A 25,625-nucleotide genomic window follows, 5' to 3' on the forward strand; every position below is an offset into this window, starting at 1 on the left:
CTCACTAGTCATGACAAATAGAAGCAGCATTTTACCACAGAATGTTTTCACTCATGAAAGCAAAGTTGATACCACAGCCCCGTTTCACCAATGAAGAAACAGACTCGGAGACGGGAAGCAGTATGCTAAGCCACAGCTCTTAAAGAGGCCAGTACTTTCTGTGTTACCTCCTTCCCCTCCCCTTTATTTCTGGACCTGGGATCCTGGCAATCACAATCCTAAGAGGAGAAGGCCCCACATCCAAATTTCCTCCCTTAGGGTTAGGTTTGGCTCCCTGGTCTAATCTCTTACCCTTGGCTGTGGGCTGCAGCTTCCTATCCCTCTCCTGCTCTTCTTCCTGTAGGCGGCTAAGAATTTCCTGCAGGGTCTTCCCAATCTCCACAAAAGATGGGCGCAGTTTGGGGTCCATCTGTAGGTATACACAACAGCCATGAGCCCTGCCCTCCATCTCCCACCCCAAAGATGGCATTTGAGTCTATTTCTGGCATCTTTGAAGATTCAGATGTGCAGCTAAGAGACCTTTTCTCAAGGCCCCAGACAATGAAGATACAGTTCAGGTCAGGGAAAACACTATTGTCTACTTCCCTCCCTGTCTTAGTGTTTGTCTTATCACCTTGTCACAGAACCTTCCAAAAGTATGCTCATATTAGTTTATTCTGTTCTTGAGTTCTGCTTCTAATGTGTTTCTGGGAGGTATCTGAACAAAGCCCACCTACCCCTTGATCCTAACAGGTAAGGTCTAGCCCCAGAGCTATATATATGAAGGCCAAGAAGAGCCTTTCTCATATGCCTCAGGACCAGTTGGATCCACAGTCCAACAATAAAACTGGACCAGAGTTCCATCAACACCCAAGGCAAGGAGTGATGGGTCTATCCTACAGGCTGAGGACCAGATAATACAAAGCAATTTTTTTCTTTCCTTGGTCCAGGGCTCCGAATAGGTTAGCTAAGAGCCAGAGGGAGGAGAAGGAGGTGTGGTTGCTGTCACTACAGTGAAAATGAGGTCCCTTGGCTGGGCGCGGTGGCTCACTCCTGTAATCCCAGCACTTTGGGAGGCCGAGGCGGGTGGATCACCTGAGGTCAGGAGTTCGAGACCAACCTCAACATGAAGAAACCCCATCTCTACTAAAAATACAAAATTAGCCGGGCATGGTGGTGCATGCCTGTAATCCCAGCTACTCGGGAGGCCGAGCAGAGGCAGGAGAATTGCTTGAACCTGGGAGGTGGTGGTTGCGATGAGCCAAGATCACACCATTGCACTCCAGTCTGGGCAACAAGAGCGAAACTCCGTATCAAAAAAAAAAAAAAGAAAATGAGGTCCCTCATGAAGCTAATTAGCAGCCTCTCTGTACAGTCCTAACCAGATGAAAAGGGTTCAACCAGCCCCTGATGAAAGGCAGAGGGAGAAAGATACTCACATTACAGCAGTTGAAGGTAAGCTGCAGAAAGTCTGGAGGACAGTCTCCTACCATGTGCTGGAAGGCATCATAGTCCAGCCCGAAATTCTGTGGAAGGGTATGGAAAGCCTAGGTAGACAGTTCATTAATCCCCCGACCCATCCTAGTCTACTCAGTAGAAGAGGTTGGGAGCTGCCCCTGACAACCAGCCACAGACAGTTCCAGCAAGTCCACCCCAGGAACAGAACAGTTTCATTGCTTCAAACTAGCCCCATCAGTGGCAATGATCCCCATGGTTGCAGCTCACCTCTGTGCGGGGAAGATAGTCCGGATCGGCCTGGATGCGGGCGATGATCTCGCAGAGGATGATACCATAAGAGAACACATCTGCCTGGTGGGTAGTCAGACTTTGGTTTCCCTCTTAATGGGTTGAGGGGTAGGGTATCTTCCCCTGCCTCTGCCTCGCCCCACCCCCCCATCTAACAACCCAGGCTTGGGTTAATATTGCCCATATTTCATCCAAGTCAGTCACTGGGCAGCTGCCAGGTACACCCCTGGTACCTTGTAGGAACATCTACCTGTTCTTAGTAGGAACATCTTGGACACTCTGCTAAGAGTAGATTCTAAGGAGAATCAGGGCTGAGCGCGGTGGCTCATGCCTGTAATCCCAGCACTTCAGGAAGCTGAGGCGGGCAGATCCCTTGAGGTCAGGAGTTTGAGACCAGCCTGGCCAACATGGTGAAACCCTGTCTTTACTAAAAATAAAAAAAAATTAGCAGGGCATGGTGGCGCATGCCTGTAATTCTAGCTACTTGGGAAGCTGAGGCGGGAGAATAGCTTGAACCCGGGAGGCAGTGAGCTGAGATCGTGCCACTACATTCCAGCCTGGGCAACAGAGTGAGACCATCTCAAAAAAAAGAAAAAAAAAAAAAAAAAAAAAAGGAGAATCAGGCCTTGAGATCCTCAAAACTTACTTTTTCGTTATAGGGCTCATCTCGGAGAACCTCAGGTGCCATCCAGAATGGGGAACCCACCACGGCCAACTTCTCACTCCCCATGCTGTGGGGTGAGATTATACAGAAAATGAGCTTGCCATTGGCTGGTGCAATGGAATCTTTTGACCATTCCTCCATCCCAAGGATGGGTATAGGCAAGGACTAACCAAATTTAGGGAGCTGAAGTTGAGCTGTGACCAAGTCCTGGCCTCTGGGGAGGAGGCTAGAATTTTCCCTTAGCTTCAGCCCCATGTCCCTTGAACCCCAGCATCCAGTAGGGCTACATACCTGACATCGGGGATCTTCTCAGCCAGGCCAAAGTCAGCTACCACTGCAGAGTAACCATTCTCATCCCTCTTTATCAGGCAGTTCTAGGATTCCCAGGAAGGAAGAGAAAATAATGTGGCTCAGAAGTGGGGATCAGTCAGCCACAGAGTTACCACCCATTCCTCCCTTCCTACCACAGGGCACCTTCTTCTCTGCTTCTTGGTGAACCACACTCTTAAGCTGACCCCACTGGTCAGATCAGGGGCTCTAAGACAGCCAGGTGAGATTAGTTAATCCTGGGTCTTGGTTACATTTAGGCTGCCCTAGGATACACTTCACATTCCAAACACAATTACTCGTCTTTGCTTTCTAAGTGCTAGGCATAGTTTTAGGTGCTAGAAATAGCTAGACGAAAACAACCAAAATCCTTGTCCTCTTGGAGCTTGCAATATAGGGGAGAACAACAGACTATCAGGCCCCTGGTCTCCCTTCCTCCTTCCTCAGAAACAGACCCAAAGCCCAGGCCTGACCTTGCCAACTTCATATAAGCACAAGACAAGTGTCTAAGCCTACACTAACCTTCACTGTCCACAAGATCACAACCAACCTCTTTGGCATTAAAAGTCTATGATCTGGCTTTATCCAACTGGCCTAGCTGCTGTTCCCCTGTTCCTGGTGCCCCTATGCACATATCCTCATCCAAACTTGTCACAGACAAGCTTGACTTACCAAACCTGAACAGGTCCTTCAAGCCTTTGCCTTTGCTTACACTGTTCTGTTCCATTTGAAACATCCTCCCAATTATCCTTTTCACCTAAGAAAATTTTGTCTTTTAAGGCAAGCTACCTTTTTAGCCATGACCTCATCTTTCTCTCTCCCTCTCATCTCAACTTCTTTAGCTCCTCCTCTATGACACTCCTCTTACAGTCTAGCAGAAAAGCTATGAACCCCTCAGGAGCAAGTTCTGGTTTGGTCCTTCCTTCCTCACAGGTTTCAATTCATGAGACAGGCTGAGAATATGCTCACTGAACAAATGCTGTCTTCAGGTCAACCCAAATGACCTGTAAATAAACAAAGCAGCAACCACCTCTCCCCAAATAGCTGCTTTCAAAATAGCCCTACACTGCTCTGGCTCAAGAGGCACCTCACCCCACCCCCTTCCTTCAGAATAGCAGACAGCAGGGATCCTTGGCTCACAGAAACACTTCTGGAGCCAGCAAGGCCCCATCTGACCCAAACCAGCCCTCCCTCTTCCTTGCCAGCCTTAGTATCTAGTTGCTAAGACATGGCCAGGTCACTTCCTGCTTACTCCTGTCAGGTACAAATCAATCCCTTACTCTGGCCTTGACATGATTACACCATTCCCCTTCCCCAAGCTGGAAGGAGCCGTGATTTCATCCCTTCTACCCTGGATCACAGGTAGACATGCCTCATCTCTGGCTTCCAGGAAGGACAGTCCTTATGCTTGTCCTGGCTTTGGCTCTCTCATCAGTCCTGCTGGCTCAGCACCCCCCACTCCCTGATTTTGACTGTCTGTAAGAAGATGGGCCCTAGGCCAGCCTTCCTATCAGCCAAAGCCCCAGCTATAGGGCACCAGCCTGTGAGGCAGTGGCAGCTCAAATATGTCACCTATGTCTCTTCCTTCCCAGAAGCCTGCCTACACTAAGCAGTAAGAGAGGCCCAGTCTGATTTCCCTGAGGCAAGAGGTGACCTTTTCAGTTTCAAAAAGCAGCCCAGGCACTACTGCTGCCTGGTTCCCATTCCTCATTGTCCTCACACCTATTATACCACACTGCAGCAGTGACTTACATGTTTGCCTCTTCACGGGCAAGGAATGATTTCATTTGTCTCTGTATCTGTAACCTAGCACAGGCACCCAGAAGGAGCTTGGCAAAAGTGTGTTAAATGAAAGTTTGATCTGATGACTGAAGCAACGGGGCTTCTTTTAAAAGCATGTGTCAAGCTGGGTATGGTGGCTCATGCCTGTAATTCCAGCACTTTGGGAGGCCAAGGCAGGCAGATCACCTGAGGTCAGGAGTTCAAGACCAGCCTGGCCAACATGGTGAAACCCTGTCTCTACTAAAAATACAAAAATTAGCCAGGTGTGGTGGTGGGCACCTGTAATCCCAGCTACTCGGGAGGCTGAGGCAGGAGAATCACTTGAACCCAGGAGGCAGAGGTTGCAGTTAGCACGCCACTGCACTCCAGCCTGGGCAACAGTGAGACTCTGTCTCAAAAATTGAAATTACAAAAAGCATGTGTCAAACGTATACAATAATCATATATTCCACTCTCCATAGTGAGGACTGAGATGACAAGAGACTCAAAAGGGTGGCCATGGATGCATTTCCTGGAAACCTACACAAATTCTTCAGAACTGGGCCAGATCAGACACCTGAGAGAAGTACCTGAGGTGTCCTGGAACAGCTGCACAGTCAGTATTAACATTGAATAAAGCCACCTGAGTGGAGAAATGCCAAGTCTATTAATTCATGTTCACTCTAAAGCTGTTTCTGCAACAAAACACTTTCTATGTGACTTCACCTCTTTCCCCTCACCTCCAAAAAACTGACTCCATAAACTCAGTTAGGATCAGGCAGGAAAAGACTGATTCTACTGAAAGACTGAACAGTCAAGAGGTTCTTTTCATAGCACAGGGAGATCAGTGACCGAACTGCCGGACTCCTAAATGCCTCAGGGACTGCTATATTTCAAGTCTCTTAAAGGATTATCGGTTTTGGTGTGATATGTCCCATCCCTTACCCTCAATCCCACCATGTGATCCCGTACCTTTACCATAGCTCTTGTGTAATGACCTGCTGACTTAAATATCTCCACAACTAGAGTAGAGCCCATGAAAGGTAGAGATTGGATTCCCCAATATTGTGCCCTCTAATAGCATAGCATAAATAGTTCCCAGAAGCTGCTGATGGTTTTAATTATAAAAATTAACTGCAGGGTACACTAACAGTCATTCTCTACATCCCTCCAGCATTCAACATTGTTCCTAATTCATGTTCTCTTCACTCTGAAAATTGGCATTTTCTATTCCTCGTTGTGTGGCATAGCCTGAGACCATAACTGAATAGGCTTTTCATTCTAGTGAAATCACCTAAGTGGCTTCTATGCAGTCAACAATAACAACAGAAAAGAACTAAGAACTAAAGGTGCAATTCATAATTCATACTCATTCCCAACAGTAACCACAGAAGATCAGTAGTACTTTCCTGATGTTGGGCAGTAATGGTATTAAGCAGAAGCAACTACTTTCTCAGCTGCCCCCAAGAGCCAAGGCTCGGGTATATGTATACTGGTTACTCCTAGAGCTACTGATAAAAGCCTGTGTGTGGCTATTGGCATTTCTTCATAGTGCTCATGAACTGAGTGTTTTTAAAGCCACACTGCCTCCCACTTCCTTCTAAGTAAGTTCTTAGCCTTGCCACTGTAAAAGTCTGTTTCAGGCTGTTTCTTAGAAGTAATTACAAAATGAGACTGAACGGCTATATCTGACAGACATTTTACTCTTAGAGTATTATTGCAGTAGCTGCAGACATGAATCCTATAAAGGCAATACTACTTTCACGAGGCACGTTGATAGGAAACTTGGGATCTTTTTGCTTCCAACCACAGGCTCAGGATCATTTGGAAAAAGGCATCTACTTCTCTCTGTCCTGGTTTACCCATGTGGAACATGTTACCTCTACTTTAAATCCCTCCTGTCAGCTCTGGTCTGAGCAATGTGGACTGATCACTCCTGCAAAGTCAAGGACAGCATCTATTTTACAGACTGGGAACACGGAGTTCTAAGGTCATTGAAGTCATTCAGAGATGGGGACAAAACTGGGCCTGGGACCCAGAATCTCAGCTCTGGAGCAGGCGTTTCAGCCTCTTTGCTATCAAGCCCTTCCCTGAAATATGCCCAGGAAGCCTTTACTCTCATAGGCTGTATGCTAGGTGCTAAGAAAACAAAAGTAAGTAAGAGGAGCACTTGAGAAACTCATATGCTGGTGGGAGATACAGACACAACAGAACAATCAAGTGATATGGAGTGTATAATATTAAAATGTAAGAAAACCTGATACTTTCCTTAAAGAAATAAAACACAGACCCAAGATGGACTATGAAGAGATAATTTAGAAACCTCAGAGCCCTCTACTGTCCCTTTTGCTTTATTTCTCCTTGGGACTTTTTGTTCTTAGGGCCACTGCCACCACCACACAGGTATCTTGGGTGGGCTGCTCTGGCCTAGGTGTAGACATACACTCCTCTCCCTAATTCCTGCAACACGGTTACAATGAGGCTGAAACATTCAGACAAAACTTTACCAGATAAATCTCAGAGATGATAAAAGGGCAATGAACACAGACAGTATCTCAAATTGGACAGTCTGGTTCATAAGACTCACTTGTTTGTCTTCAACTTGAGATCCCCTATAGTATACTTCCCAGCCTTCCTCTAGAGTTTGCAAAACTCCTTTGCTTTCACCACCTGGAAGTATCCTCAAAACCTCCTTAAAGTCCAGACCCAAGAAAGTATAGCCCAGAAATATAGGGAGTTATTTCTCCTATGTTCCTAGTTTCTTGTCTCAAGCCAATTGACACTGGCAATACTCATTCCCCATTAGGAAAAGCAAAGGATAGTGGTCTTATCCTATAGTCCAAAAAGGTTAATTATTTTTGTAATACAGCACAACAAGCCCGGACAGAACCACACTTGGACATTAGTGCAATGGGACAAAGTGCTTTCAGGGCACAGAAGGGAATATGATGAACTCTTAGGGAGTGGAGGCTTTCCTGGAGGAAGCATAGCTACCCTGGCCCAGAGTGATCTTTCCTGCTCTGAAAACTTGTCGTCTATGTAGCTAAACAATTATAAAATGCTGTCCACTACTTTTTAGTTATTTGCCAATAAGACTGTATGCACCTCTAGGTCAGAAGTTCCTCTTTTCTAATATTATTTCATCATTGCAGCCAGAGACAGGAGACGTGTGTGTGTGTGTGTGGGGGGGGGGTGGATATCTGTGTAACTGATACATATTTTGTCACAAACTCCCTCTATCTTAGAAAAAATGGTGCTTTCTGAGTAGGAAGCAAGGATTTGATATCTAAATTGATTCAACCCTATCCATTTACCTGGAACAAATGCATTTTTATTTTTATTTTTTCAAGACAGAGTCTCACTCAGTTGCCCAGGCTAGAGTGCAGTGGCACGATCTCAGCTCACCTCAACCACCATCTCCCAGATTCAAGCGATTCTCCCATCTCAGCCTCCCGAGTAGCTGGGATTACAGACACCCGCCATCGTACCTGGCTAATTTTTGTATTTCATTAGAGATAAGGTTTCACCATGTTGGCCAGGCTGGTCTTGAACTCCTGACCTCAGGTGATCTGCCCACCTCGGCCTTCCAAAGTGCTGGGATTACAGGCGTGAGCCACCACGCCCGGCCTGCACTTTTCTTAGTTTTGGTTTTCCAAAACATTCTGGGGGAGAAGAAATGGCTAATGAAGAGATAAGATATCACCTTTCAGGTCCCAACTGCCCAACTGTCCAGTTCTTACAGACAGTAAAGTAGATAAAGGGCTCCTTATAACTAGGCCTCAGCTGGTTCCCAGTTTCTACTTGCCAGTCTTGTGCTCCTTCAGGAACAGTGCAGCTGACTACAAATGACTCTGCCACACACCAAAACCATTCCATGTGAGGCATCCAGGTATTTACTGCTTTAGGCTTTATTGACTCAGAGTACCGCTACTTCTGTTCCCTTTCAAGCTTTTTCTTAAGACAGGCTCCCCTCCCCTTCATCTAGGGCAGAAGGAGGAGAAGTATGTGCATGCATGTGTGAATATGTGTACATGTAGGTATTGAGGGTGGGGAATGAAGTGACAGCTATTCTTAGGCAAGTACAAAACTCTCATACACCTCCCTAGCAGACTTTAATTCAGTTCTTGGGCAGAAGTCATATTAGATATGTTAGATCGCCTTATAGCTCCCCCATCAATAATCAAACAGTATTATTTATATAAACCTTGTCATGATGGTATCTTAGGCCATTTGGCTATGAGGTGCCTGTTTTGTGGCATGGCCAACTTCCTCTGAAAGAGACTCTTTTCTAACCTGGTCACACAGCAATTTGGACAGCAAGAGTGCTACAGAGATCAGCTGATGCCAAAGAGGAACTGGCAGGGCAGCAGAAACTCAATCACACAGGCAGAAAATGGGTCAGTACATTATGGCCCTAAAAACCTGCATTCAAGTGACTAAAAATCACTGAACTCCTGCTCTTAGCTAAGACCTACATCCTGGGGGCCACGGGAAAGAAAATTGATAGGCCCCTATACTGCCTTGACTGCTGTCACTCCTATAAGGCAAGAATTTATTAACCTTTCTCATGTCATTTGCTCTTGTTACACATATTCAGGAGATTTAAGTTAAACATGAAGGCTCTCAAGATGTATGCGTTGGCTGGGCACAGTGCACGCATGTAATCCCAGCACCTTAGGAGGCTGAGGCAGGTGGACTGCTTGAGTTCACGAGTTTGAGACCAGTCTGGGCAACATGGCAAGACTTCATCTCTATTAAAAATACAAAAAAAGGCTGGGTACAGTGGCTCACGCCTGTAATTCCAGCACTTTGAGAGGCCAAGGCACATGGATCACCTGAGGTCAGGAGTTTGAGACCAGCCTGGTCAACATGGTGAAACCCCATCTTTATTAAAAATACAAAAAATTAGCTAGGGGTGATGGCGGGCATCTGTAATCCCAGCTACTCAGGAGGCTGAGGCAGGATAATTGCTTGAATCCACGAGGTGGAGGCTGCAGTGAGCCAAGATCACTCCATTGCACTCCAGCGTGGGCAATAAGAGCAGGAAAAAAAAAAGCCCCCAAAACCCAAAAATACAGCTAGGCATGGTGGTGCACGCCTGTGGTCCCAGCTATTCAGAAGGCTTCATTGCTTGAGCCCATGGGGTGGAGGATTGCTTGAGCCCATGGAGGAGCCCATGGGTAGGAGGATTGCTTGAGCCCATGGGGTGGAGGCTGCAGTGAGCCAAGATCATGCCACTGCACTCTAGCCTGAGTGACAGGGTGAGACCTTGTCTCAAAAAAAAAAAAAAAGTATATGTGTCGGCTCACTCAGCACTGAAAGGAACCTTCTGTAAGAAAATATAGGCTTATGGTGGGGCACAGTGACTCACGCCTGTAATCCCAGTACTTTGGGAGGCCAACGCGGTGGACTGTTTGCAGCCAGGAGTTCAAGACCAGCCTGGCCAATATGGCAAAATTCTTCCTCTACTAAAAATTAGCCAAGTGTGGTAATGCGCACTTCTAGTCCCAGCTACTCAGGAGGCTGAGGCACGAGAATCATTGAACCCAGGAGGCAGAAGCACTCCAGCCTGGGCAATAGAGTGAGACCCTATCTCAAAAACAGATGGAAAAGATGTAGGCTTTCTAAGGACTAACTATAAAATGTAATGAATTATGTCCTCTGTGATTAAATGTTAAATCTGACAGCTTTCTTGGCAAAAGAGAAGGGTGGTATCTCTCAATGAGTTGTGAAAGTAAAGCCTTCATACCTTAGATGTGAGGTCCCGATGAAAAATGCCTTTGAAGTGAAGGTAGCTGAGGCCCACTGCTATGTCATAGGCCAGTTTTACCCTCACAGTCCAAGGCAAATGCAGGTTACTGTCTAGCAACTGTTCCAGGTTCCCGGAGTTGATATACTGCAAAACAGAAGGAAAACCCAGCTACCATTTATCAGAAATGTTTAGGCTAGTAGTGAAACCATTAGAGAGTAAACACCTAGAAGAGAGAGACTTTTTTTTTTTTTTTTAAGTTGTTGAGGGCTTATTCTGCCTCCAAACACTATAGTAGGTGCTGCACACAATGACACTTTCCTTTAAGGAGACCAAAATCTATTAAGGGACATAGACAATATCATATAATAACTATTAAAATATAGTTATGTGCAGGTAGGACAACACCATGCAGTACCAAGGATAAAGCTAAACTGTGAAGGCATTTCAGAGGAAGATGCAGAGAGGAAATAAGGAGTCAGAAAGGATGACCTGGAGTAGCAGGAAAGAGGGACACAGAGGGAGCAGCATATGCAAAGTTACAGGTTAAGTGCATGATGCATTCAGGAACTTAATTTACTTCGATATGGCCAGAGTGCATTTATAGATGAGTCAGGAAGTGAGGCTGATATGTTTTGCTAAGATATGTGAACTTTATCCTGTCTATAGGAAACAAAAGAAGCATTTTAAGCAGGAGAACCACATGGTTATATTTGCTTTTTAAAGAAAATATTATTTTAGCAATGGTATGATAGATGGATTAGAGTGAAAAATACAGAGAAAGGGAAATAGGAGATTACTGCAATAATCCTGGTGAGAGCAGGGCATCTGAATCATGGCAATAGTAGAGGCACTGGAATGAAAGCAAGATTCAAAATGTATTTAGATGGCAGAGTTGAAAAAAAAATTGATAATTACCTGGATTAGAGAATGAGAGCAATAGGCTATTGGTCCCTGGATGTCATTATTAAATACCCAGAGAGTAAGGAGAGGAGTAGGTGTTTAGAAGATGAGGCAATGTTAAAAGGCAGTGAGTTCAGGCCAGGTATGGTGACTCATGCCTATAATCCTAGAACTTTGAGAGGTAGGAGGATCGCTTGAGCTCAGGAGTTCAGACCAGCCTGAACAGCATAGTGAGAGAGACTTAGTCTCTACAAAAAATAAACAGAATTGGCTGGGTGTGGTGGCTCACGCCTGTAATCCCAGCACTTTGGGAGGACGAGGCGGGCGGATCACGAGGTCATCCTGGCTAACACAGTGATGAGACCATCCTGGCTAACACAGTGAAACTCCGTCTCTACTAAAAATACAAAAAATTAGCCAAGTCTGGTGGCGGGTGCCTGTAGTCCCAGCTACTCGGGAGGCTGAGGCAGGAGAATGGCATGAACCTGGGAGGCGGAGCTTGCGGTGAGCCGAGATCACGCTACTGCACTCCAGCCTGGGCGACAGAGCGAGACTCCACTTCAAAATAAATAAATAAACAGAATTAGCTGGATGTGATGGTGCACACCTGTAGTCCTAGCTACGTGGGAAGATCACTTGAGCCTGGGAGGTTGAGGCTGCAGTGAGCTAAGATCATGCCAATGCACTCCAGCCTGGGTGACAGAGTGAGACCTTGTCTTTAAAAAAAAAAAAAAAAAGATAGTGAGTTCAGCTGGGAGAAGTTAAATTATTAAAGTTGCAGGTGCTTATTGGACAACCAAGGTGGAAATGATCTAAATACAGTCAGTTTGAAGTTTAAGAACAAAGTCTAAGTGAGAGACTTAATATTTAGGAGGCAAAAACATTGAGCTGAAGCAGTCTTGCATTCCAAGGTCATGCATGCCCAGGGTTTAACATGTAAGATGGGAAATTAACAGAATCCCAAGGAACAGGCAAGAATGTCAATAGGAAAACATTCTAAACGTTCAGAAGGACAGCCAGGTGCAGTGGCTCATGCCTGTAATCCTAGCACTTTGGGAGGCCGAGGCAGGCAGATCACCTGACATCAGGAGTTCAAGACCAGCCTGGCCAACATGGTGAAACTCTGTCTCTACTAAAAATACAAAAAAATTAGCTGGGCATGGTAGCAGGTGTGTGTAATCCCAGCCACTCAGGAGGCTGAGACAGGAGAATTGCTTGAACACGGGAGACAGAGGTTGCAGTGAGCCGAGATCGCACCATTGCATTTCAGCCTGGGCAACAAGAGTGAAACTCCATCTCAAAAAAAAAAAAAAAAAAAAAAAAAAAAAAAAATTAGCTGGGTGTGGTGGTGTGTGCCTATAGTCCCAGCTACTCACAAGGTTGAGGTTGTGATGATCACTTGAACCTCAGGAGGTCAAGGCTGTAGTGAGCCATGATTGTGCCACTAGATTCCAGCTTGGGCAACAGAACGAGACCCAGTATATTTATTTATAAATAATAATAGCAGCTGTTATTTATATAGTACTTAAATTGTTTGAGGCACTGCTCTGAGAGTTTTGCATATATTATCTCATTTAATCTGCACAATAACCCTGTAGCTATACTGTTACTTTTTTTCCTTTTTTTTTTTTTTTCATGTCAGACAGGCAACATGCAGACATTAATAAGGTTTGAGGGTAATAAACCTCATACATGCACGTGAAAATCCAATAATCATGCTATGGACTACAAAAGGACTATATACTATTACTCCTATTTTAGAGAAGGCATTTAGAAATTAAGCAACTTGCTTAAGATTATCCAATTATTAAGTGGCAGAGACTGGCAGACTCTGCAGTCTGGCTCAAGTCCATATTCTTTACCACTACGTTGCACTGGAGAGTTAGAGACCACAGCATCTGAGTCAGAGAGCCTCATTCAGCACAGGAGCTCAAAAATGAATTTACTCAAACCTTATATGATGTATTATTTCCCTCCTCCTCCCAAGGGAGAAAAAGACAGAAATTCCTCTGAGCCTAAAATTTGTATCTTAATACATATTTTGGGGTACTACTGAATTTACAAAGGACTAGGGAACTTAATGGGATAAGAGGAGAAATATCTGAATTCTAGCCCAATTCAGCCTCCTAATAGCCATTTAACTTGGACAAATCAACTAATAAGGCTATCCATCTTTCACTTTTCTCAACTATAAGTAGGTATGATAATCCCGGATTCACCTAATTTGCAGTGTCATGAGAATCTAATAAAATACGTGAAAGTCTCATGCCTGTAATTCCAGCACTTTGGGAGGCCAAGGCAGGCAGATAACCTAAGGTCAGGAGTTCAAGACTAGCCTGGCCAACATAGTGAAACCCCATCTCTACTAAAAATACAAAAATTAGCCAGGCTTGGTGGTGGGTGCCTGTAATCCCAGCTACTTGGGAGACTGAGGCAGGAGAATCGCTTGAACCCGGGAAGTGGAGGCTGCAGTGAAGCGAGATTGAGCCACTGCACTCCAGCCTAGGCAACAGAGTGAGATCTTGTCTCGAAAAAAAATATGTGAAAGTTGGCCAGGCGAGATGGCTCACGCCTGTATTCCTACCACTTTAGGAGGCCGAGGCAGGTGGATCGCCTGAGGCTAGGAGTTCGAGGCCAGCCTGGCCAACATGGTAAAACCCCGTCTCTACTAAAGATACAAAAATAAGGTGGGCATGGTGGCAGATGACTGTGATCCCAGCTACTCGGGAGGCCGAGGCACGAGAATCGCTTGAACCTGGGAGGCAGAGGTTGTAGTGAGCAGAGATCATATTACTGCACTCCAGCCTGGGCAACAAAAAATAATAATAAAATAAAACATGTGAAAGTGCTTCAAAAAAAATTTAAATGTCATGCACCAAAAAGAACCAGTTGGGGGCAGCACCATGCAGCACTTCAGATCCTTGGAAGCGTCGATGGGTTTTGGCAAGGCAGAAAGAATGACTAAAAATAAATCTTCTAACTTCTCAAAAGGGAAACTTGTTGATCTGCTTCATCCTGCTTGATAATCCATCTTTGAAAATCTTAAAATAAGGCATAATGACGGCATAAGCACAGCGCCTTGCTCTCTTCATTCTAGTTGAGTCTGCCTAAGGTTCACATTTGAGGTGCCCATTTGCTGAAAAGAAACTGAGCTTGTGAACTTCAAGTTATAAGTGGGCAGTGAAGCTGACGTCTCATCATGCAGGCAGGTTTCTTTAGCTCTGAAAGTCAAAAGGTAGGCAGTGGTTCACTTCTTTAGCATGATGACAGTGTGATATGTCGGGCCTGTCTTCATGAGCCACTCAGGTTTCCCAACTGAGTGCCAGGCAGAAGACACTATAATGAAAAGACTGTATGTGCACTCTCTATAGGCCAGGTGAGGCCAGGACTCTTGGCTCTGGGAAACACTTGTTTACTCTGTTCAGCAATGTCTTTGAAGACCCTGGAAATCCATATGCAAAGCCAGAGGGTGGAGAGCACAGGAAAAGGTGACAAAAGATGAGGAATCACACTTGGCTAATAGATTCTGGCTTTTCCAGGCAAGATGGAAAAAGCGCAAACCAAGGATCAGGGAGGAAAAACAAATGGAATTTGCTTTTATAACCCATTTCTCTTGCCTGCCTTTGGTGAATAAATTAGTTGGGCTGATAAGCCTCTAGGCCCTCAGAAACCACTTCTCAATGTTTCAAGACCTTTACATGTATGAGAAAAGGAAATTTAAGATCTGCCAACAAGGAAGACTTCTTTTTTTTTTTTTTTTTTGATATGGAGTCTCACTCTGTCACTCAGGCTGGAGTTCAGTGGCGCCATCTTGGCTCACTGCAACCCACGCCTTCCAGGTTCAAGTGATTCTCCAGTCTCAGCTTCCCGAGTAGCTGGGATTACAGGCTCGTGTCACCAGGCCCAGCTAATTTTTGTATTTTTTTTAGTAGAGACAGGGTTTTCCCATGTTGGCCAGGCTGGTCTCGAATTCGTGACCTCAGGTGATCCACCCGCCTCAGCCTCCCAAAGTGCTAGGATTACAGGCATGAGCCACCGCACCCAGCCAGAAGATTTCTACACAGTCTCTGTGCCCATTAGCTGGAATGTTCACTTCTCCATAAGCAACTCGCAGTGCAGACTCAGCTGGTGTGGCTTCTAAACAAATCCCTCTGCAGGAAGCAGAGACAAGAGCAACTGTATTAGCATGTTCAGCTTTCCCAGACAGGGATAACAGCTGTTTTGCTTTCATTTTCAGCTAGACCACTCCCTCGGTCAGCCCTATAAAACAACCCAAGGCATTGGTAATACAGTTAATTATTACAGAAGTTTTAACATTTTTAATTGTTGTTATTTTAAGCTTTTAAGTTAGAAACTATAATACAACCAATAAAATGTGTTACAGGTACTTCAATACCTCTCAGTGGCTGTTACCTTTTTCTATACCAATTTTAACTATACCAAAACCTGCCTCACTTCCTCATGGTCTAATAAAATAACAGAGTTTCTTGCATTTCATTTGTGTTTGACACTTGGTTTCATTACATATACACAGCCTTTTCCTAGAAGGCACTCAGTAACTTTTAAAAGTGTATTGGTAATTCAACTATATTATGTAAATAAACCTTTATTACTAAAATGCAAGAAATCATATGCCAACATCTTTTTAATATCACCAAAGGCACAGAGAAGTGGACATTCAGTTCTCCACTCAGGAATATCAATTCAGGTTATTTCTACAAACATTTATTGAGCACTCCTTCCCCTACTGCCACTTCCATATGAGAGTAAGAACTTGTCTCTTGGCCAGGCACAGTGGCTCTCGTCTGTAATCCCAGCACTTTGAGAAGCTGATGTGGGAGGATCGCTTGAGGCCAGGAGCTCAACACCAGCCTAGGCAACATAGCAAGACCCCCCTCTCAAAAAAAAGATGATAAATTATATGTTATATGTATTTTACCACGATAGAGAGAGTGTATGTGTGTGTACAAGCGTCCCCATAGTTCTTTAGTCCCTTCCACTATGTAAGGACATAGCAAAAAGACAGGTATCTATGAATCATGAAGTAGGCCCTCACCAAACACTGAATCTGCCTGTGCCTAGATCTTAGATTGCCCAGACTCCAGAAGTGTGAGAAATAAGCTTCTGTTGTTTATAAGCTACCCAGTCTATGATATATTCTTATAGCAGCACAAATGGACTAAGACAACTGCCTAGGCTAAAGAGTATAGGTTCTTCCCACATATTCCCTATAGGGTCTGGTAGGTACCAATTCAGGCACAGACAAGCACATAAACACATCCATACAGAGAATATTCTGGACTGGCTCTAGGGAATATGTACCTCTCTCTGAGGTAAATGCACCCAGGACTCCAGTTCCCAATTCTTGCTGATTCTAGTCAGCTACAGTAGTCTCAACCAGTCATAACTATTCAGAACATAAGACAAAATAGTAGCTTTAAAAAATTTTGAATTATCAATGTACTGATACCTGCAACCAAATATGCTTATCTCTGAACAGTGGCTCAAAGGCATTCAGAGAAGGTCTGGAGAAAATATCAACTGTAAGAATTATTATTCCCTTTTGAAAAATCTACCCAACTGGCCAGGAGTTAGGGCACTTACCCAAGGAAGATAACTGTGCTGCCATCCAACTAGCAGAGATAATTTGCTACCATCTAATTAGCAACATGGTACTGAGAAAGATTCATCCATCCTTCTATTCACCTACCCAAACACTGAAAACCTACAATGTGAAACACAAAGATAAATGAGGCCAGTCTCTGCCCACAGAGACTAGTCTAGCCTAGATGGTCTAGTAGAGATGCCATACAATCAACTAACACTTTTTTTTCCACACAGGAGAATAACATGATCAGATATGCTACATAGAAATATCATTCTAACGGTAGTATAAAAATGTATGAAAAGGTCAGAAACTGAGGCTGGGAGAAGAGTTAGAATAACCAAGGCCTGAATAAGACAATGGCAGCAAGAATGGAAAGGAGGTTAATATCTAAGAGACATTAGAGGTAGAATCAACAAGATTTGGTGTTTGTTCAACAGCAAGGAGTAACTGAAGAGATAAGGTATAAATACAAAGTCAGTCTAGTATGGTGTTTAGCTCACAGTACACAACTCCGTCTCCCAATTAACAGTATCTTTTTAAATTTTATTTTCATTTTTTACAACAGGTAGAACCCACTATCAATAACTTACCATTCTCACCCCTCCCTTAGGTTATTCCGTTAGCTTTCTAACCTGTTTTCTTGCCCGCTTTTGCATCTTGAAAAGATTTAGCCCTCATTCCAATCCATTTTTCACAATATAGCAAAGACAGTCTTTCTGAAATGCCAACCTGAAGCCACTCTCTTGTTAAAATTATTCAGTGACGCTCTATTACTTGTAGGATAAAACCCACAATCCTCAGAAAGGCACACAAAGCCTTTCACTCCTGCTTATAAAAGTCTGACTCCTGGCCGGGCGCGGTGGCTCAAGCCTGTAATCCCAGCACTTTGGGAGGCCGAGACGGGCGGATCACAAGGTCAGGAGATCGAGACCATCCTGGCTAACACGGTGAAACCCCGTCTCTACTAAAAAACACAAAAAACTAGCTGGGCGAGGTGGCAGGCGCCTGTAGTCCCAGCTACTCGGGAGGCTGAGGCAGGAGAATGGCGTAAACCCAGGAGGCGGAGCTTGCAGTGAGCTGAGATCCGGCCACTGCACTCCAGCCTGGGGGACAGAGCGAGACTCCGTCTCAAAAAAAAAAAAAAAAAAAAAAAAAAAAGTCTGACTCCTGCTCACCTGCACATTTGTACACATTGCTGGTTCCTTTACCTGTAATATCCTTCCCCTTTGCCCACCTAGGCCTGGCTAATATTCACTCATTGTTGAGGATTTAATTCCATTTCATGGTTACCCATAGGCAGGGTTGGGGATAAGAAAGATAGTCTATGCAAAAGGAACACAAAGATAACAAAGCACAGAGATTAGTAATTATTCTTTTTTTTCTGTATAAGTAGGGGAGAAAGGATGAAGCTACAAAGTTAAGATGGGCAATATAATATAGTGGGGACTGCAGTTAGACTGGCTAGGATTGAATCTCATCTCAGACTATAATAGTTGCAGAGCCCTGAGTTGGTTACTCAGTTTGTTTAATATACATCTATAAAATGGGAATAATAATAGTGCCTAACCCACAGAGTTGCTGTGAAGATTCAGTAAGTTGATACACGTAAAATGCTAAGAATAATATCAAGGAAAGTCCTCAATATGTCAGTTATGACTATTTCTATTATTATTATATTTGTTATTAGTGCAGAAGTTCTGGAATACCAAGACGAAGCATCTACAGTTAATTCAGTAAATCACATGGGCCACTGAAGGTTTATAGGTAAAGGTATAATATGATCTAATGAGGGTTGAATTATATCCCCCCAAAAGATGCATGCAAGTCCTAAACCCTGGTAACTATAAATGTGACCTTATTTGGAAATAGGGTCTTTGCTGATATAATCAAGTTAAGATGAGGTCATATCGGAGTAGGGCAGGCCCTTAATCCAATATGACTGGAATTCTTATAAAAAGAGGGGCAAGAGATACAGGCACACAGGGAGAATTGTCATGTTAAGATAGAGGCAGAAATTGGACTGAGACATCTACAAGGCAAGGAACACCAAAAACCTACCAGAAGCTAGGAAAAGGCAAGGAAGGATCTTCCCGTAGAGCCTTCAGAGAGAACAGGGCCCTACCAACACTTTGATTTTGGACTTCCAGTCTTCCGAACTCTGAGATAGTAAGTTTCTGCGATGTCACCCACATTGTAGTGCTTTGCTATGGCAGCTCTAAGAAACTAATACATGACCCAAACTGCCTTTTAGAAAGATCATTCTGGTAGCAGGATAGAGAAGGAACTAGAGGCAGGTTTGGAGGGTACTGCAACAGCCAGATGAGAGGTGACCAACATCTAACAGTGCTATTTATGGGCAATAAAAAGTTGGCTATAGTCAGAATATAAAGCTTTTTAGCAACTGAGTGATAGATATGAGAAATAAGGAAAAAAGAGTCAAAGACATCTCAGAGATTCCAAATTGAAAGGTTCAGACAGCAATGGAAAAATATTTCAGAATCTTAAACGACTCGATGTGCCATCAGTAAGTCAGAAACCTGTCATAAACCAGTATCAATGTCAAACAGCCAAATCAGTGGCTTGTTGGCACTCTACTCTTTGGAGGGGCTCTTTGCAAAAAAGGGTTTGGGCCCCGACCTAGTTTTCACTGTAGCCCAACAATGCTTTTGTGCTGGCCACTGTATGTTTGTTGGTAGGCTTCAAACACAAAGGCTAGCCGACATCCCATCCTGCTGGCTTGGGTTAAAGAAGAAAAGAAAGCTTTGTTACTGCTCTGGGTAATTCCAGGACAGACATCCCAAGAGTGCCCTGTGGGAGGCTTGTGCTCCAAAGAAGCCTCCTGTTCTCAGCTCAAGAATCCACAGCCACTACAAGCGTACATCCGTATATCTGCCAAGGACTAAATTTGCTTACCACTCCAGGAGGTTCACCAGGGCTTGCCTAACTGAAACAGTCAGTAGTAATGAGCTGACTCAAAAAGAAAAAGGGAACACTAGATCAAGCCACAGAGTAAAATGTTCTTAATAACCCAAAATATATTTCAGAATATTTAAGTGTTTAACTCTTGGCCTTCATATATGCTTACTGAATATCCTTCTTCATGCCCTCCTTCATGGCTTTGCTAATTCTTATTCATCCTTCTTATTTATTTATTTATTTTCATTTTTATCTTATTTTTTTGAGTCAAAGTTTCCCTCTTGTCACCCAGGCTGTACTGCAATGGCACGATCTCAGCTCACTGCAACCTCCTCCTCTTGGGTTCAAGTGATTCTCTGAGTAGCTAGGATTACAGGAGTGCACCACCACACCTGGCTTCCTCTTCTTTTTTTTTTTTTTTTTTTTTTTTTTGAGACAGAATCTCACTCTGTCACCCAGGCTGCAGTGCAGTGGCACAATCTCAGCTCACTGCCACCTCTGCCTCCTGGGTTCACACGATTCTCCTGCCTCAGCCTCCTGAGTAGCTGGGATTACAGGGGTGCACCACCACACCCAGTTAATTTTTGTATTTTTAGTAGAGATGGGGTTTCACCATGTTGGTCAGGCTGGTCTTGAACTCCTGATCTCATGATCTGCCCACCTTGGCCTCCCAAAGTGCTGGGATTGCAGGCGTGAGCCACCGCACCCGGCCTAATTTTGTATTTTTAGTACAGATGGGATTTCACCGTGTTGGCCAGGCTGGTCTCAAACTCCTGACCTCAGGTGATCTGCCTGCTTCAACCTCCCAAAGTGCTGGGATTACAGGCATGAACCACCACACTGGGCCTTATTTATTTATTATTTTTTGAGACGGAGTATCACTCTGTCGCCCAGGTTGGAGTGCAGTGGTGCGATCCCGGTTCACTGCAACCTCCACCTCCAGGGTTTAAGCAATTCTCCTGCATCAGCCTCCTGAGTAACTGGGATTACAGGCACGGACCACCACACCCATCTAATTTTTGGTATTTTTAGCAGAGACGGAGTTTCAACATGTTGACCAGCTGGTCTCAAACTCCTGACCTCAAGTGATCTGCCTGCTTCAGCCTCCCAAAGTGTTGGGATTACAGGTGTGAGCCGCCACGGCCAGCCACTTATTCATCCTTCTGAACTCATGGAAAGCATTCCTTGATACTTCATCCCATTCTTTGTGCTAGGCTGGGCACAGTGGCTCATGCCTGTAATCCCAGTACTTTGGGAGGCTGAGGAGGGAGGATTGCTTCAGCCCAGGAGTTTGAGCCCACTCTTGGTGCCACTTTAGCATCCTGCACATGTTTCTACTATTGTTCATCACACATCACACTGTAGTATAACATTTATGGCAGGAACTAGGTCCTGCTCAATTTTGTAAGCCCCTTTGTAAAACTCAGTGAAATTGTTGAACAAACAAATGCATAAGTAAGTGCATTTAAATAAATGGAGGTGGGTTTTAAGTTCCCTCTTTTATTGGAAGCCCCACCCCCCAATTTAATCATTAAAATGTAATTTAAGATATAAAAGAGAAATGTGCTTTTAGAGGAACTTTCCAATAAATATCATGCAAAAACAAATATTTAATAACGCTGGCTGGGCGCAGAGGCTCATGCCTGTAATCCCAGCACTTCTGAAGGCCAAGGTGGGCAGACTGCTTGAGCTCACAAGTTCGAGACCAGCCTGGGTAACATGGTAAAACCTTGTCTCTACAAAAAATACAAAAATTAGCCGGGCATAGTAGTGCATGCCTGTAGTCTCAGCTACTCAGGAGGCTGAGGTGGGAGGATGGCTTGAGCTGGGGAGGCAGAGGTTGCAGTGAGCCAACATTACAACACTGCACCCCAGCCTGGGCATTAGAGCCAGACCTTGTCTCAAAAATAAATAAAATAAAATAAAATAAAATGTTCAGTAATGTCTACTCAGACAAAGAAAGGCTCAGGCAAGACTGAGTCTGATCTTCTACATTGAGGAGACCATGTTGATTAGTGTTACGTTCAAAAAAACCAATTCCGAAGTAATGCATACATAGCTGAAAGAAGGAAGTATTCCAGCTGCACTCACCAAGTTTTCTATATTTCAGTAAATGGCATCGCCATCCACCTAGAGACTGGGCATCATTTGGTTCCTCATTCTCCTTCTTTTTTTTTTTTTTTTTTTTTTTTTTTTTTTTTTTTTTTTTTTTTTGAGATGGTGCCTGCCACCATGCCTGGCTAATTTTTTGTGTTTTTAGTAGAGACAGGGTTTCACCATGTTGGCCAGGCTGGGCTCGAACTCCTGACCTCAGGTGATCTGCCCACCTCAGTCAGCCTCTCAAAGTGCTGGGATTACAGGCGTGAGCCACCACACTTGGCAGAGCACTTTCATAGTTACCTCATCTGACCATTGTAATATCTTTTTTTTTTTTTTTTTTTTGAGATGGAGTTTCACTCTTGTTGCCCAGGCTGGAGTGCAATGGTGCAATCTTGGCTCACTGCAACCTCCACCTCCTGGGTTCAAGCAATTATCCTGCCTCAGCCTTCCGAGTAGCTGGGATTACAGGCGCCCGCCACCACATCCGGCTAATTTTTTGTATATTTAGTAGAGATGGTTTTCACCTTATTGGCCAGGCTGGTCTTGAACTCCTGACTTCAGGAATCCACCCACCTTGGCCTCCCAAAGTGCTGCGATTACAGGCGTGAGCCACCTCACCTGGCCTGACTATTATAATATCTTGAAACATTCTTGTCATTTTTCATTTTTGTTTTTTTTTTGTTTTTTTTTTTTTTTTTGTTTGTTTGTTTGTTTGTTTTTTGAGACGGAGTCTTGCTCCATTGCCCAGGCTGGGCTGTAGTGATGCAGTCTTAGCTCACTGAAACCTCTGCCTCTGGGTTCAAGCAATTATCCTGTCTCAGCCTCCTGAGTATATGGGACTACAGGCACCTGCCACCACACCCAGCTAATTGTTGTATTTTTAGTAGAGATGGGGGTTTCACATTGGTGGTCAGGCTGGTCTCGAACTCCTGACCTCAGGTGATCCACCCGCCTTGGCCTCCCAAAGTGCTGAGATTACAGGCATGAGCCACCGAACCTGGCTGGTTGTTTGTTTGTTTTTTGAGATGGAGTTTTGCTCTTGTTGCCCAGGCTGGAGTGCAATGGCGCCTTCTTGGCTCACTGCAACCTCCACCTCCTGGCTTCAAGCAATTCTCCTGCCTCAGCCTCCCAAGTAGCTGGGATTACAGGTGTGTGCCACCATGCCTGGCTAACTTTGTATTTTTAGTAGAGATGGAGTTTCACCATGTTGGTCAGGCTGGTCTCAAACTCCTGACCTCAAGTGACCCATCTGCCTTGGCCTCCCAAAGTGCTGGGATTATGGGTGTGAGCCACTAGGCCGGCCCAGAGAATTTACATAACTTGCCTATGATTATTCAGCTAGTAAATAGTACAGCCTGGATTTGCATCCAAGCCTTGCGACCTCAAAGCCTGGGTTTCTTCTACCCTAGGAGTGTACACTCATGTAGAGAAGCTAAAGCAAAAAAAGCTTTAATAAATGAAAGAATGGGGCTGACTGCAGTGGCTCACGCCTGTAATCCCAGCACTTTGGGAGACCGAGGCAGGCGGATCATGAGGTCAAGAGTTCGAGACCAGCCTGGCCAATATTGTGAAACCCTGCCTCTACAACAAAATTAGCTGGGCATGGTGGCGGGCGCCTGTAATTCCAGGCACTCGGGAGGCTGAGGCAGAAGAATCACTTGAAGCCAGAAGGTGGAGGTTGCAGTGAGCCGAGATTGCACCACTGCACTCCAGCCTGGGCAACAAAAGTGAAACTCTGTCTCTAAATAAATAAATAAATAAAAAATAAATAAAATAAAATAAAGAATGTGTAATAACAAAAGTACAAAAAATCTATATAGGAGAAGATTAATGGAAGGAAACATTATGATCAAATGAGTGGTGGCAGTGGAGGCGGGTAGAGAGGATGTGGCCAAGAAAAATAATCAGGAAAGGTTTTATGGGGAAATAAGTGGACTTTGAGGCCAGGTCTTGAAGGAAAGATGATTTTTTTTTTTTTTTTTCTTTGAGATGGAGTCTTGCTCTGTCACCCAGGCTGGAGTGCAGTGGCAAGATCTTGGCTCACTGCAACCTCCACCTCCTGGGTTCAAGCAATTCTCCTGCCTCAGCCTCCCCAGTAGCTGGGATTAAAGGTGTGCACCACCACACCTAGCTAATTTTTGTGTTTTTAGTAGAGATGGGGTTTCACCATGTTGGCCAGGCTGGTCTCAAACTCCTGACCTCATGATCCACCTGCGTCGACCTTCCAAAGAGATGGGATTACAGGCGTGAGCCACCACATCCAGCCAGGGAAGATAATTTATATGGGACAGAGGGAAAGAGTATATTCTAGGTTGAAGAAACAATACGGATAAAGAGGCAGGAAAACACAGACCATGTTCAGCACACAATAAGAAATCCAGTTTGCCTGAATTATAGAGTACTTGTTAAAGAAGAGGAGAACTAGGAGAAAAGTAGTATTATGGTAGGGTATAAAGGACTAGAATATCAGGCTGAGTTTATCCTGAATTCCATTTTTAAACTCTAGCTGTGAATCAAAATAATTTGTAGAACTTTATTTATTTATTTTTAAATACAGATATTTGCATCTCACCCAAGACTTTAATCAATAAGGAAATCACTGAAGGTTTTTGAGCCAGGAAATGCCATTGATTGTTAATTTATTTATTCAATCAACAAATATGATAAGCAGCTACCATTTGTCAGGCACTGTGCTAGGAACCAAAGGATGTCAATGTAAATAAAACAATCCCTGCCCTCAAGGAATTTATAATCTACACATATGAACAGTCAGCTGAAATCAAAGATAAATTCTATTGTATTATGGGAGCACATAGGAGGGGTACCAAACTAATCTTGGAAGATCAGACAAGGCTTCCCAGAGAAAATGAATTCTAAGCTAGGGCCTGCAGAATTGGTTGGGCCGGGGCAATGAAGAGGTGTGTTCTGGGCAAAGAAAAAATCTGGTGCAGAGCTCCAAAGGTGGAAAGGGTTATGTTCCACTTGTGGAACTGAAAGAAGTTCAGTACAGCTGTAGCGCCCAGTTGAGACAGGAGCAGAGAGGCAAGAGAAGTGAGCAGTGAGGCCACAGAGATAAGCAGTAGCAAGATCAGTTTTGACTTTACCCTGAGGACAATGAGGAGCCATAGAAGGGTTTTTTCAGGGAGAAACAAAATGATACTGGCATAAAAACAGACATATAGACCAATGTAATGGAATAGAGAGCACAGAAATAAACACCTATCAATTGGGAAAGGACAGTCTTTGCAACAAATGAGAAATGCAAATCAAACCACAATGAGATATCACCTCACATCCATTAAGATAGCTACTATAAAAAAAAAAAAAAAAAGAAAATAACAAGTATTGGTGAGGATGTGGAGAAACTGGAACCCTTATGCACCGTCAGTGAGATTGTAAAATGGTGCAACTGCAGAAAAAAAATATAGCAGTTCCTCAAAAAGTTAAAAATAGAACTACTATACAGTCCAGCAATCCTACTTCTGGGTATGTACCCAAAAGTCTGGAAAGTAGGGTTTCAAAGAGATATTTGCATACCCATGTTCATAGCAGCATAATTTACACTAGCCAAGAGGTGAAAGCAACACAAATGTTCATTGACCCATGAATGGATAAACAAAGTATGGTATATACGTACAATAAAATATTTATGCAGCCATAAAAAGGAAGAAAATACTATCACATGCAACAACATGGATGAACCTTGTGGATATTATGGTAAGTGAAATAATGCGATCCCCAAAAGACAAATACCATATGATTCCACTTATATGAGGTATCACAATTAGTCAAATTCATAGAAACTGAAAGTATAGGCTGGGTGTGGTGGCTCATGCCTATAAATCCCAGCACTTTAGGAGGCTGAGGTGGGC

The 25,625-nt window shown here is 44.1% G+C and overlaps 1 protein-coding gene and 1 non-coding gene across 4 annotated transcripts in view; both read right to left on the reverse strand.

Annotated features, from left to right (window-relative positions):
- Positions 1–25,625, reverse strand: part of TESK2 (testis associated actin remodelling kinase 2) — a 152,917-nt gene that overhangs the window by 1,706 nt on the left and 125,586 nt on the right. For 2 of the 3 annotated variants that reach the window (XM_050798811.1, XM_050798820.1), the window contains exons 5-10: positions 10,227–10,373; positions 2,681–2,763; positions 2,372–2,456; positions 1,705–1,788; positions 1,419–1,505; positions 292–409 (exon numbers count right to left, since the gene is read on the reverse strand). In XM_050798811.1, coding sequence (XP_050654768.1) covers positions 292–409; positions 1,419–1,505; positions 1,705–1,788; positions 2,372–2,456; positions 2,681–2,763; positions 10,227–10,373 — 604 coding nt within the window. The remainder of the gene's footprint in view (positions 1–291; positions 410–1,418; positions 1,506–1,704; positions 1,789–2,371; positions 2,457–2,680; positions 2,764–10,226; positions 10,374–25,625) is intronic. The other variant, XM_050798829.1, reaches the window with a different exon arrangement.
- Positions 12,766–12,866, reverse strand: LOC126945732 (small nucleolar RNA U13). The gene has a single exon (XR_007722540.1). It is a non-coding gene; the product is annotated as a small nucleolar RNA U13 (small nucleolar RNA).

This window comes from Macaca thibetana, chromosome 1 (assembly GCF_024542745.1).
Source record: "Macaca thibetana thibetana isolate TM-01 chromosome 1, ASM2454274v1, whole genome shotgun sequence".
NCBI lineage: Eukaryota > Metazoa > Chordata > Mammalia > Primates > Cercopithecidae > Macaca > Macaca thibetana.